At 46.4% G+C, this 14466-nt stretch overlaps 1 protein-coding gene across 8 annotated transcripts in view; it reads right to left on the bottom strand.

The window, feature by feature from the left end:
• The window catches only part of LOC137451647 (zinc finger MYM-type protein 4-like), a 53120-nt gene extending 38889 nt beyond the window's left edge, over positions 1-14231 (bottom strand). For 6 of the 8 annotated variants that reach the window (XM_068159314.1, XM_068159315.1, XM_068159317.1 and 3 more), the window contains exons 1-3: positions 13938-14231; positions 1731-1773; positions 803-1330 (exon numbers count right to left, since the gene is read on the bottom strand). In XM_068159314.1, the coding sequence (XP_068015415.1) occupies positions 803-1330; positions 1731-1773; positions 13938-13979 (613 nt within the window). In that variant the 5' untranslated portion in view covers positions 13980-14231. Of the gene's footprint in view, positions 1-802; positions 1331-1730; positions 1774-3584; positions 3847-13937 lie in introns of those variants that run through there. The other 2 variants (XM_068159316.1, XM_068159319.1) reach the window with 2 other exon arrangements.
• Positions 14232-14466: the final 235 nt, after the last annotated feature.

Raw genomic sequence — 14466 nt, 5'->3', positions numbered from 1 at the left:
GGGGCTCTCACTTGGTGGCCAAGCTTCTCTCCAACCCTCTCCTGAATAAAACTAAATCATGTTGCAGCCTGGTTATCCTTAACTCCTTCATTCACTGCTCCTCTGCAACGTTCAGAGCTTGGGAAGTCAAAACCAAGTGTGTGGGCAGCAAGACTCAAATAAGAAATGGATCACTGCTATCTTCTGCTTGGATAAAGTCCAAGACACAAGTATCTGAGGAAAAAGGAGAGCAGTCTCCCAGGAAAAGCAGATCTCAGGTTATTCTCTGACTTACTCCCTGCAGACACTAAGAGCATTCCTAGCAAGCCTTTTTGTGATGATACTATCAAATGCTTTACATAGTCATCAGTGAAGAATTGCTACTTGGCTCAAAACCCCATCCTTCCTGGCCATCAATTTAACCTAAACTTCACCTTGTTTTGTTTTGGTTTGCTTTTTTTCAGTGGAGTTCCAACATCTACAAAAACCAGCAAGAAAAAAAAAACCCAACCCAAACCAAACAGAAGGAAGCTTGAACCCAGCTGGGTTTAGTTTTATCACCACAACAAAGGATATGGTGAGGATCTGAAGCGAGCTGTGGAGGATGAGAACCCCCACCTAGTGCTGCCAAGCCCTTCTGCAAACCCCAGTCCCAACACAGAGCTGGTTGTGTTCTCAGGGCTCCTTGGAAGCCTCCCTACACGCAGCTAGGCATGCTCTCCTCAACAGGATTGGATGTTTCCTAGTTAGTCCTACTGCTAATTTCTGTCTAGCTCTGTCTTCCTCTTTGCTGGGCAGCCAGGTCTACGATGTCAAGAGTTACCTGCTTTGTCAAGAAAACTGCTTTTCAATCTAGAATCCATATCTTTAGGGATTTTTTCCAACCGTTTGTCATGCTCTTGGAAATGTCCTTCTCTACTCTTGTCCTTTGCTGCGAAAGTCTCTTTGCCATTATCTCTGCTTATGCTAAAATCTTTTCGGAGCGATTTAAACACAGGGCCCTGCTCAAAAGGCGAAGCCAGATCCTTCTGGATGGCGTTCTGAAGCTGAATTTCTTTTTCACTGTCCAAGTCATGCTCTGCAACCCTCTTGCCCTCCTCCAGGTGGTCTTCGACGTGGATGCCCGTGGAAAGACTGACTTTCGGAGGGAAACTGTCATCATCTTCGTTGTCGCTCTCAACAACAGGTATGCCTGCAAGGTCCTCAGAGTTCAGGAAATAATCATCCTCTTCGTCCAGCAGCGAGCTTTCAGAGCCTGTCCGAGTCTGGATCCCGTACGTGAGGCTGTCCAGGCCGGATCCTAAGTTGCGGTCACCGTCCTCAGCCATTTCTGTGTCCACGATCTCCTCATCTAGGGAGGAAAAAACAGTAAGCCAAAGAGAAACAGTCAGGAAAAAAAATCACCAACTTGATGTGAAACAAACAACAAAGTGTCCTCTGCTAATCTGCCTGATGTTGCAATTCCTTCCACACTTGTAAGCATTCTTGGCCCAACCCAGTTCTGCCCCACTCACTGCGGAGCAAAGCAGAAGCTGAAGTGAGCAAAACTAAGCCAAGAAAGACAAAAACCCAAACCCCGTGAACAGCTCATCTCACTTCTAACACTCGTGGAGAAGGCAATGCAGGGAGGGAAGGAGCAGTAAGGGCAGGGAAAAGGGCAGGACAGTAGTTCTTTTTCTCCAGTAGCAGTGACACTTGTAAGAAATGCTTTGTGAAATGATGGCCTTAGAGAAAGAAACAAAAATACTTACATTGTTCTGTAATATCAAATACCGCATCAGATTTATCTTCAAACTGTAAAAAGGAAAGCACTAGATCATTATCTTGGTCAGCTGCCATGGACTTTGCTAAAAAGTATCTGATCAAAACCAACACCAAGGACCTCCTTCCTTTTCTTGCCCCAAGCAAAGTCCTATGAGCTAAGGCTGTTACATGGCTGAGAAGTCACATTCTCCCTGATGGGTTCGGAGGGACACGGAGAAAAGCACGCAATAGAAGTTTGGGATTAATGTTGCTTCACAGAGAAAGTGGAGGAGAGAAGGGAGGGAAGGGCAGAATTTTTCACTTCTACATGAGATGCCTGGACCAGCTGAAGATCACAGATTCTGCCCTCTTTGATGATCTTCATTTCCTCCGAAGGTTAGGAATGGAAAACTGGCAGCAGATACAGCTCCCACTGACGTGGGCTGCACGGATCCAAAGGTTTCCTCTCTCCTACAGGGAATGTTCCCTTTCCAGGAGCAGGGAAGTGTAATCCTTAACTTCCTAACAGTTACCAGACAACAAGTGCCAGTAGGAGCATAACCAAAGAAGCAGCAGATGACTCTAAACATCTGTTTACATTAAACATTCTCTGACAGACTAAAGTTGATGGCATGCTTGAATGCTGTCTGAAGAAGTGCACACACTCAGCATAATTAAAGTCTCCTTTAGAATGTCCAACTCATTTGCATCCTTGCCTTCTGCCTGAAAAATAACAGCAATTCATTTCAGTCATCTCTCCCCTTTCACTGTGTCTCCAGCTCTGTACTCTCTCTTCTGGTAGATCCTGATCACGCTTCAATTCTTAAGCCATCTTAAGGGAAGTAATGGGATTTGATAGCAAAGGGATGATCTCTAATTTCATTTAAGTCAAGTCATTTAGTTGATAAATCCAATATTCAACAGGACTGTGATGGGACCTATCAGTTTGGTAGCTAAAAGGCATGAAAAAGGCCAGCAGTCTCTTTCCAGTATCACTTGCAGGTCTATAAAGTTAGCTCCTTCAGCTTCATCTGGCACATGTGGAATAGAGAGGACCTGTCCAGCATCTTCAATAGCAAAACAATTTGACATCAAAATTCCCCAGCTTGTCTGAGCAGATAATCAAAGCTGGAAACACAGAATCACAAGCAAACCCTAAAGTTATACTTCTGCATAAGGCTGATGCAAGTCTATGCACTGTAGTTATCTAAACAGCAAAAAGAGTAAGTGAAGACCTTCCAGGAAGGTTTGTAAGGCCTCAGCTCTGCCACAGCTGTTGTGATTCCAGGAGAGTGTCCAAAGATGCAAGTTTAACATTGACCTAGAAGGCCACTTGTAGTCAACTAAGTTCACAGCAGTGTAAAATTAACCCCCATAAAATGTGATCTACTTCATACTAATAGCAGATGCTGAGGATAAGGACAGAGCTGCTGCACTGTTTTTACAGAACAAACACCCCAACTTGTTGCTATTTGATAGTAATACCAGAGTGTGAATGAAGCCTTGAGAGGTAAAACCAACAGCCTAGATCCTTTCCTCTCTGATGACCTTCCTTGATCCTTTTTCTTGCTTCCTGTCAGCAATGCTCTTTCTTCTCCAAAAAAAAGTCTCAGACAATTTGCTGGTTGAGTGAGAATTTCCAGTTGAGGTGAAGCGTTTGATCATCTTTTTCTTGGAGCAGTTTTGATATCAAAGCAGCTCTTGCACACTTTTGAGATCCAGAGTACCTGTAGGGAAGTATTCTAGGTTCTACCACAGCCCTGGTTAACTTACACATCCAAACCCCAGGGATTCCTCCTCCTCTGGTGATAACAACTTTTTTAATAGTAGGTGAGCAACCCAGGTTATTAGGAAAGAAATACCTTTGGCAGTCTGGGTCTCTCTAACTGTTTCATTCAAAGAAATGACAACATGCACTTCAGCACCAGGGGCCACCTGCAAGAGTGCATTAGGGACTCCCATAAATATTTCAGACAAGTTGCAAAACATTTACAATCTACCTGGAAGGAATCCCAACCACAAGGTCAACCTCACAAACCAAACCAAACCCTGTTTTGCTTCTTTTCCTCTCTCTTTTGTGAAGCTACCAAAATAAGAGATCATCTGGGGCTGGACTAGATGATCTTTGAAGGTCCTTTCCAACCCCTAACACTTTGTGACTCTGTGATCCTGAATACATGTTCTTCCTTTAAAAGGTTTTAGGGTACAGGAGAAGATCTGTGACTGTGCTCAAAAGCTTCCACAGGAACAGCATCTGAGAAACCAAACATCTAAGTCTAGTCTAACATCTAGTCTCATCTAAGCCACCATCTAGTTTCTGATAACTGCACCAGCACTCTCCCACATGGTGTAAATCCAAAGAGAGGAAACTAGGGGGAAGTGTTTGCATGCTTGTGTGTGCAGCCATATACACACAAACAGATAATAGATAGATAGAGGTCTATCAAATACATTACTCATTCCGTAACAGCCTATAACTGCACTGTACCCTGAAATGAGGGCTCACACACTTTTATTTTTCCTGAAGCTCAGTTATAAATACCTCTACTCCCCTCCTGAATCATCTTCCAGTTTTCTTTAATGCCATCTCAGGAGGAAACAAGGCTCTGAGCAACCTGGTCTAGCGGAAGGTGTCCCAGCCCATGGCAGGAAGGCTGGAACTAAATGATCTTTAATGTCCCTTCCAACCTAAACCATTCTATGAATCTGTAACTTAGTAGGATTCTTGAGAGGCAAACATGGAACTGATTCTCCAGCTGGAACTTGCTTTTCTGACAAACCTCAGAAAAGGCACCTCAGTACCCCAGATTAAGTTAACCAGAGAATGGAAAGTATCAGGACCAGAAAGTTTTCTGCTAAAATACTTTGGGCTCCAACTCCTCTGCTCAGTCCTCCAAACACACTTGCAGTTGTAAAACAAAACTGAAGAATATAATCTTTTTAAAACACTTTCCTTCTATCACTTTGTCTAATATCTTGCCAGAGGGAAAAAAAAACCCCAACAACTAATGATGTGCTAAAAATAACTTAACTTAGTTCTTTGAAGCAGTGAGCACTTCCTAAGAGTTTAGGACAGAAGAGTTTAAGTCTGATATCAGCAGAATCAACTGCTTTATATGCATCTTTCTTAGGGAGTCTGCCTCATGAGCCACCACTGCACACAAAGCCTGGAATTGGTTGTCCAGGGAGGTGGTCGAGGCCCCGTCCCTGGGGGTGTTTAAGAGCAGGCTGGATGAGGCTCTGTCCAGCCTGATCTAGTGTGGGGTGTCCCTGCCCTTGGCAGGGGGGGTTGGAACTAGATGATCCTTGTGGTCCCTTCCAACCCTGAATGATACTATGAAAGCCATGCTCTGCCTTCTCAGGTTGGCATAAATAAGCAAATGAAACATACAGAAATGGTGATGGGAAAAAATTGAGAATCCCTGGAAGAAATGTGGTTTCATTGAAATTAAACCACCCCCACCCCCCTTACATAAAGACAGCACTGCTTTTATTAAATAAAAATCCTTCCACTAGGGATTACCACTATTATTTTTGTTTTTACAGTTATGTTTTGGACCCTTGGCAAGTGGTGTGTCACAGCCTCAGCACCTGGAGCAGTGACAGAAGGACGCTGTTTTCACACTTTCATACAACAAGCTCATTTGAAACAACTAAAAAACCTGTTCAAATACTCCAATAGCATTTAAAGTTGCCACAGCATCCACACATCCAAACAGAGACTAGCTGATTTTTGTGCAGTATCAAGAGAGAAGCTGCCTAAGGCTACAACCTTGTTTTCTATACAAAATAGAGAATTTATGTTAAAAAAAAACCAACCACCGACAACAAAAACCAAACAACAGCTTCACATACACAGGCACTTGTCTTTCTAGCAAGCCTTTTGAAGTTGGATCCTAGGTTTTACTGCATCCATGAGCAAACTGTGGAAAGGAAGCAGATGTTAAGAAAGCTGCAATTCCAACCAGTGAGAGATGACTCTCAGTTTCTTCTCTGTAGTTTCCTTGTCCCTCCAGACACAGCCTAACCCTCCCACTTCACAATCATTGCACTGGAAAGGGAGACACCCTTTAAAAAAAACTGAAAGAAATAAAATGATCATTTAAATTGCTATGTTTTTGAAGCAGGTGTGCAGTGCCCAGGAAGCATCCCCTGACCTTTTCCACATGGCACCCCTGGGAGGGATGCCAGGCAGGCAGGCAGCCGCGCTGCACCTCCGCGACGGCAAAACTCTGCCGTACAAGCAGGATTCGGCAGCCGGGCTCTCCCAGGGCTGCTTTTCCCCTCAAAACCCAGACAAGAGCTACGGATTCATACCTTCGGAGCACCTAGGGAGGGAAGAGCAGAGGGTAACAAAGAGACAGGCTGCTGCAGATACCTGCTACAGGAAAAGAACGGCTGCGGCAGGAAGAGAACCCGGCGGGGTCAAGCGAGCCATAGAGCTGGGTGTGCGGAGCTGGGCCTGCAGAGCCCCCTAGCCGCCCCGGCTCCAGGCTGGACCTCCACGATAGATGGACAAACAGGCAGCCAGCCGTGTGTCTGGCACCCCGACAATCCCCTCAGTCTGCTGGCAGGGGGGTCACAGGTCACTCTTTATGGGGGGACACGGCGGGGGGGACACACACGCACACGACAGACTGAGCCTGGCAGCTCCTGCAAGCTGCATCCTGCAGGCTTCGGAGCCACGCTCAAGCCTCTGAAAGATTAATTTTGACCTAGTCTAGGGGTAATTAAATGGATACTAGGAGGGCTGGGTTTTAATGGCAAGTCCCAAACAATCCTCTGTACGTGTACAAAGACAAAGACAGGCATTTCTCAGTCTCTCTCGAGGCTTTCTGTTCATGAAAAGGTTTTCCCGTGCACCTCATTTACGCATCTTTAAGTTTCAGGAAAGAAGCTGCAGGCTCACGCTGCTGCCCTTTTCCTTTCTGCAGTCTGAGAATTCTGACTGATTCACCAGAAATCCTGGGGAGCAGTTTCCCCTTTTTCTGCCATTCCTGATTTTGCTGAGTATTCCCAGGCCAATTCCAAACCCAGTCCCTCCCTGCCCACCTTACGGTTTCCACAGCCACCCAGGCTGCAGGCTCCATGGGGCCAGGGAGAGGAGTCTGTCGAACGCACAGAAAGTTAAAGAGCGTGCCTCACTTTTTCTGAATGACAAAAACCAGAGGGGGATCAGAGCTCTCCTCCCATCCCACCCACGATTACAAGGCTTTGAGAAGACAGCAGCCCCACAGGGGGAAGGTTTCACCTTGCAGTGTTTTTTTTGCAGAGGCACCAGAGTTTGATCTGCTGATCTGAAGCCCGCCAGACGTGTGGGCTTTGCAAATTAGCAGACACACACAAAGCACACCTGAAGCAAACAGACCCAGGCATCCACAAGAAAGGCTTATTTTTATTTTTTTAAAATGCAATTTCTCCCCTCAAAACCTGGCTACCCCTGGCTACACACTGAACTTCCCAATTGCTGATTAAGTCACTACAAGCAACCGCTGGGATTTTGGTTACACTAAAGGGAAATCAGGAAATTTCCTATTTTCACAGATTCATAGAATGGGTTGGGTTGGAAAGGACCTTTAAAGAGCACCTAGTTCCAACCCCTTGCCATGGGCAGGGACACCTTCCACTAGCCCAGGTTGCTCAAGGCCTCATCCAACCTGGCCTTCAACACCTCCAGGGAAGAGGCATCCACAAGCTCCCTGGGAAACCTGTTCCAGTGTCTCCCCACCCTCACTGGAAAGAAATTCTTTCTAGTATCTAGTCTGAATCTCCCCTCTTCCAACTTCCATCCATTCCTTCTCTCCCTATCACTACAAGCCCTTGCAAAACGTCCCTCCCCAGCCTTCTTGTAGGTCTCCTTCAGGTACTGAAGTTACATGGATGTAAAAAGCCCAGTAACATCAGAGCAGGGTCCATTACCATAAGGATGTTAAGTTTCTGCTGTGATACTCAGTAAATAATCATTTCAAACCAAGTATTTTCAATTCAGGTACACAATTGAGCACCCCACAAGAAAGACAGCACTTTTCAGACAACAAACATATACTTTGGGCCAAGGCTTTCAGAAGTATAGCTATTTAGAGATTATGCTCTGCAAAGCACACAATCCCCTTAATACCATTTAATTCAGAAGCTGAGTAGCTCATTAATAGAGCTACCCATCACCATGGCTTCTAAGGGGATGCCAGTTAATATCATACAACTAAGAATCAAGGAGGGTGACAATTTGGGGTGGAGGACCAGTACCACAACCTTGGAAAGATCCCTGTACTCAATGCCTCCCCTGAGAGCATAATTAACCATGCAGTAATTGCTTGCTACTAATTATGATACCAATAGGAAAAAACCCCCCAAAACCAAACCCAAACCACCCACCTCTGTAGATTAATCTTTAGAGAAAGTTAAACATGTAGGAAACCTGTTGTCTGCTCCTCATTATAATTTGGCCTCAAATAAGAAGCCTACAAGATGGCTTTGCATGCAAATGAGGAGAACTTACAACTGCAGCACCTTCTGCTTGTTGATAAACACAGCAGGGCTGATCAACCCTCCCTCACAGAATGGTTTATACATTAATGGGCCCACACTTGGTGAATCATCTCATCTACCATTAGGTACTGCAAGTCTTTTCCCTTCTTCTAAGAGTTTAGTGCCAACAACAATCAGTGGTGAAGGCTGGAGAGCCTCACTGTATATTCACTTCCCTCTATTTCACTCTTTCTGCCCTTAAAGAGAGTAAAGTAATCATGATCTACTTTATTCTTCAAAGTACCTTCCTAACTCAGGCTTCTGTTGTGCCTGTTCCACTTTTCTTCCACATTCCTGTATAGTTCTATGACATTCTTCTCTCCTGCTCTCCCAAAGACTTCCTCTTTATAAGATGGCTACAATTCCAGTCCCATTTGTAGCTGCTGCCCTGGTTGGCTTCCACCTTTTCCTGCAAGAAGTGGTTGTTACAAGAGGCAGCTTAACAGGACCTTCTACTTTCTTTGCAGATATTGCTACAAGTATCCAAGGCTCCAAGGCTCTTTGGAAAGAAATGTCTGAACAGCTGTGAAAACAGGCAGAAAAACCTTCTAGTGAGGTGATCAAAGCCCCTCAGCAAAACTCCTGTGATTCCTTCACCAAGGGCTCAAGAGCTGCCCTGTTACATGAACAAACAGCACACGTCTGCAAGGACACCAACAGCTATCACAACAAGCCACTAAAAACACTGACCCAGGTCTGCCTGATCCTTCTGCCTGCAAATAATTGATGGAGCTGAAGTTTGCCTTACCCTAGGCAAACTTTCTTAAAGCATATCTAACCAACCCATCTGAGACAGACATTTTGGACAGAAACCACTAAAAAGCTGTGTTTTCTCATAGAGCACTTAACACATCCTAGCAGGCAATATTAAACATCATAAAGACTTAGTAACAGCCTGCCTTAACTAAACTCTGTTTCATAAAAGCCTTCTTGAGCAAATAACATCACTTAATAAAGAGCAAATCTTCCCATTCACTTTTTAGACTGAACAACTATCAAGATTCAAAACCAGCTAAACAAGGTACTCAAAATAACAGGAGACATTTTCTCCTGGAGGACTAACTCTGTACAGTTGTGCTGATTCTGACTCAGGTTCTTCTCACCTATATTCAGACAAATAAACATTAGTTTATTCAGTTAGTGACTCAGGTTTCCTCTCTTTGCAATGGAAATGAAGAGGTTCCTGCAGCAGCAACTCCTCCTGCCCTGGGACTGGGCAAATGGTCTTTCAAAGACTCCCATCTCTTGGCAGAAAGTGCCCAGAGATCAAATGGGTAACTCTTCTACAGCTATAGCTTCCAGAGTAAAGACTGACCTCAAGCTGTACCAGGGGAGGTTTAGGCTGGACATCAGAAGAACCTTCTTCACTGAAAGGGTTCTCAAACCTGCAACAGGCTCCCCAGGGAGGTGGTAGAACCCCCATCCCTGGAGGTGGTTAAAAGATGCAGAGATGTGGTGCTGAGGGCCAGGATTTAGCACCAGACTTGGAGGAGTTAGAGAATGGTTGGACTGGATGATCTTAGAGGTCTTTTCCAACCAAAATGATTCTGTGACTGCAAACAGAAAACATTCATTTCTACACTGCTAAGAAAGTAAGGCAAACAATCTCCTTCCCCAACTCCTTGTCCTGTTACTTCTCACCTACAACACAACACAGACTGCAAACTGTTTCAGCACAGGCACAGCAGGCTGACCCACAGAGGCAACTCTGCAGAAGAGTTCAGGATTCCTGCACCTTGCTGGTGTTCTCCTGCACCACCCTCTCAGGGAGGTTGGCCTTTCTGACCACCCTGTGGGCAGCAAAATCTGAACCATAAAGATTGGGTCTTCAATAACTGCTAATCCTGATGGCTCTCACATCCAAGAACTGAGCTAACTCTGGATCAAAGACTCAGATTTTTGAGGCTCTCCAAGCTCTCAGAAGACTTTAAACCTTTCTCTGAATCTGGAGCAGCTATCAAAAGGGAAAGAGACCAAATGTAAGATTAAAGTTTTGGTTCAATTACCAAAAATCTGCTGTAGTCAGCTTTGGTTAGAATGACAACTGATTATCATACATTTTTAACTAAAAACATTAAGAGTATGAGAGGAAAAAAAAACCCCAACATTAAAACTATCTAATGTACATGTAAGCCCAGTAATAATACTTCAAGCTACTTTTCATATTGAACAGATACACCTGAAACAGGCAGCAAATGTGGCAACCAAAGCTGAAGACATCACAAGTACAGTAAGAACACATCATGCAGGTTTTGGATCAGTACCAGCTCTGCAAAGCAAAGTTATTGTCTTGGGAAAGTTTTACTTCCCTTGGAAATTTCTGAGTAGCACTTCCAGAGTCAAAGGAAGAGAGTATGGCAACACAAGTCACCTATTCTAGGTCATGAGGTTAGCACCAGTGTGACACTCAAACTGGTCTCCCTTTTCCTTTCAAGAGCAGCTGGTGACAGCAGATTTCCACCTCTTTCCAACTCAGCTGCCATGTGGGTTTTTTGCTTCAGCCTGGTACGAGCTTCTAGAAATAGAGTAAATGCTCCTGGGATCAGCAGCATGCAAGGATTAGCTCATCACCACCTCACATGCACAGCATTCATGAAACACTCCACTGGACCTTTCCAATGACAGTTTATTTTAACCTCGAGTTATTCTCCCAGATTGACTCTTGCTCAATCTCTTTTCCATGCTTCCATTGGACAACCAATGAAAAAACTCCAACCTTTCAGGTGTACTCTACCCAACTCCCTCTTCTCCCCCTGTGGGAGCACAATTTTCTTTCTATTACAGGAGGGAAGGCAGAACACAGACAGACATGGAGAGCACAAACAATTCCACTAATATGCCCGGGATGAGGTATTTTCTGCTGGAGAAGCCTTACTTGAAGAGCTGAGATGATTGTAGAATAAATGTTAGGAACAAAACCAGGAGTGAAGTGCAAGAGCACTGCTTTTATACTCTTACAACACTTGTGACATGGATGATGGAAATGATCTGAACAGTCAGTCACTGAGAGAGAGCCCTGAAGAACACTCACTACATAAAACTTGCTCCAAGACTTGTTTAGGGGAAGGCCAATGTGAGTTGCAATGTCTGGAAGGAATGATGGGATCCAACAGTCAGTAAGCGAGAGAAAGCTTGAGCTAACCTCATCAAGAGTATTTGGAGTAATTTCAGAATTGACTTCCACTATGCTAATCATTATTCCCTAGGGACAGGGTCAGGCACACTACAAAGGCAGGGAGTGACTGGACAAGGGCTAATGGCTTCAAACTGAGGGAAGCTGGAGGTGAGATATTAGGAAACAATTCTTCCCCATGAGGGTGGGGAGGTACTGGAACAGGTTGCTCAAAGAAATTGTGGAGGCTCCAAGCCTGGAAGTGTTCAAAACCAGCCTTGAATAACCTGATCTAGCAGGAGGTATCCTGCCTATGGCAGGGGGATTTGTACTATGTGATCTTTAAAGTCCCTTCCAACTAAAAGCACCTGATGATTCTATGATTTTGAGGAGTCCAGCATCATGACCTCCTATAGAACACTATGGGAAAGAAAAGTGGGATATGAAGGTCTTCCAGGACCTCATTAATTATGGCTTTAATGGAAGACACCCAAGTGTGTTGTATTTACAGTATATTAATCTCATTCTTCACAGGTTCCATCGTTCATTCAAGCAGCCAGAAAGGATTCACTGCTTCCCACATTCCTCAAAAACATTTTGGTGCACAAACTAGTTTTGGGTTGGGATAGGAGATGAAAAAATTCACCTCCCAGACTTTGAAGATCACAGACTGATAGAATGCAGTGCCCTGGTGCTAACTATTTAAATCTCACAGGAGCCTTCCTGGAAGAGCAAAGATTAACCTTCCTGGCAGACTTGGGACCAGGAAGGTATTTTCCTTCAAGCTAGACTGGCAAGTTGTGTTTCCTTTTTCCTTACTAACTTGCCTGAGGCAACTGCCACTTTCTTGGATTACCCCTAAATTTTACTAAAGAAGTTCTCTGCTTCTGCAGGAGTCAAGAACAACGTCAGTGACAACCACCATCATGTACAGGGGCACATGGAGCAGTAAGTGATGAAGACTGACCTCCAGCCCAGTGGATAATTGGCCAACCCATTGAGAAATGTTTGTTTTTTTCCCAGAGATCAGTGAAGATGATATTAACTTGGTGATTCTTTTTGTGATTCCTCAGCAAATAACTGGCAAGCTTGAGAAAAAAAAAGGCAGTGTTCTTTTCTTCCACTGCTAGTACCAGGTAACATGATGGGTAACTTGAGCACATCAAGGCAATGGGAACAAAGAGACCACTAGGCACTGGGACAGAGACCACCCCACCACTTTGAGCAACCTGTTCCAATGCTTGACTGACCCTCAGGGTATAAAGGAGCTTCTGTATATCCATTTCAGTGACTGGGAAACAAGTTCAGCTTCAGGTTCTGAGTTATTGTCCTATGTGCAGCCATTTAGCTTCCAACTTCTTACAGACAGCCCAAATTTTGAACTTCCAAAGACTTAAGCATTTATGTAGCACCTATGAGAAATTCCACAAATTCACTGGGTTTGCTCATAAACAGGTGCAAAAAGAAAGACATGGTTCTGAGACAGCTTGCTCATGATGTTCATGTCCACAACTGGCCAGCAGTCAAGCAACATCTGTGCAGCTCCTCCAGTTATATGCTGGAAGATCAACCGCTCTGTATAGCAAGTTAGCATCGCTGCAATCACAAGTCTCATGTTCCCTGAAATAAACTCAGCAGATTAAACTTCTCTTGCACATAGGAAAGGAAAACTTGAGCTCATGTTCTTGTCTTTCTCAGTGGTGGAGAATGGGAAAACTTCTTCATCTTTGGGAAAAGGGAACTGGACAGCTCAGTCTTGATGTGGACAATGGAGTCTTCCACACAACTACAAGTGTGATTTAACCTCACCCCTGTCAGAAAGCTTCCCTTTGGAAGTTGCATACATACAGGGAAGAGGATGTGACTTCTTATTAAGATTATTTTGAGCACTGCTTAAAACCTTATTCTCCTTCAGATGCTACAAGGTGTGGGCCAGAAATATCCTTCCATTTGCTTAGAAGATGAAGTATTTCTTCAAGCAGACGAGTATGTTCACTGTGCTTACAGACCAAGCTGTGACAATGCCGAGCCAAGGCTCAGGATTAACGTGAGTGCCTAAGACTGGATGAAAACTGCCATCTTGGCTGACCATGGTTTGAGACGGACAATTGAGATTAACTAAAGAGAGCAGCAAGGACATTGTGTTTTAAACCAGGAGATAGTCAGTGACGATGGATCCTAGTTAGCTGTTAGTTTATTATTGATGTCAAGATGCTTACAATAACGATGCCTGGGCACAGACCTTATGGAGAACTAAGAACAAACTAAAGAAACCTTGAGAGGCAGCGTGGCTGGGAGGCCAGCGGGGACAGCGCTGCTCGCCGGCCTGCAGCGAGCAGGCAGCGGCCGCGCACCGGCGGGGGGCCGCCTGTTCCCGGGCTGGAAGGGGATCTCGCACCCCGGCTCTGGCTGCTGGCCCCCCCTTGCCCAGCGGGGCTGCCCGTTAGTGCCCTGGACAGCGGCGGGAGCCGCGGGGCCTCGCACGCCGCATCCCCGCGGCCGCCCCGGCCCCCTCCCGCCCTGATCCCACCCCCTGACCCCTCCCCTCTGACCTCCCCTCGCGCCCCCCACTCACCCTGCCGCGGGGGCCGGGCCCCTCCTCCTTGGCCTCCGCCATGTTGCGCCCCCCCCCTCAGCTGTCCCAGCCCGGGCCGAGGGGCCGCGGGGGTCACTCCCTCTCAGCCTTCCCCCCCCTCCTTCGGGGGGCGCCGCGGGGAGGCTCCGCGGGGTGCCGAGGCCGACCCCGCGCCGTGCTGCGGCAGGAGGGGGCTGGCGCGGGGGGTCCGGCGGCTCCCTCGGGGCGGCAGGGGAACGGAGGGGGGGGGGGCAGTCGGACCCGCCAGGCCGCGAACCCTCTTAAAGCTGCAACGACAAGCCCAGCGCGGGGCTCCGGCGCGCATGCGCCAGGCGCCTGCGCACGGCTGCGCGGCTCCGCCTCCCGCGCGGCTCCGCGCCGGCGCAGTGCGGCCTCCTCGGGGCCAGGCCCAGTGCGTGCCCCCAAGCGCCGAGGGCAAGGTGGGGGTAGGGGGCTGGAGGTGGTCCAGAGAAGGCGCCCCCTGGGCGGGCTTGGGGCAGGAGGTGTGAGGTTCGACCTAGGATGTGTC

Source organism: Melanerpes formicivorus, unplaced genomic scaffold (assembly GCF_026170545.1).
Source record: "Melanerpes formicivorus ecotype bairdi unplaced genomic scaffold, bMelFor1.0.p_v2 SCAF_45, whole genome shotgun sequence".
NCBI classification, from domain to species: domain Eukaryota; kingdom Metazoa; phylum Chordata; class Aves; order Piciformes; family Picidae; genus Melanerpes; species Melanerpes formicivorus.
This window is presented reverse-complemented; position numbering and strand designations above follow the sequence as displayed.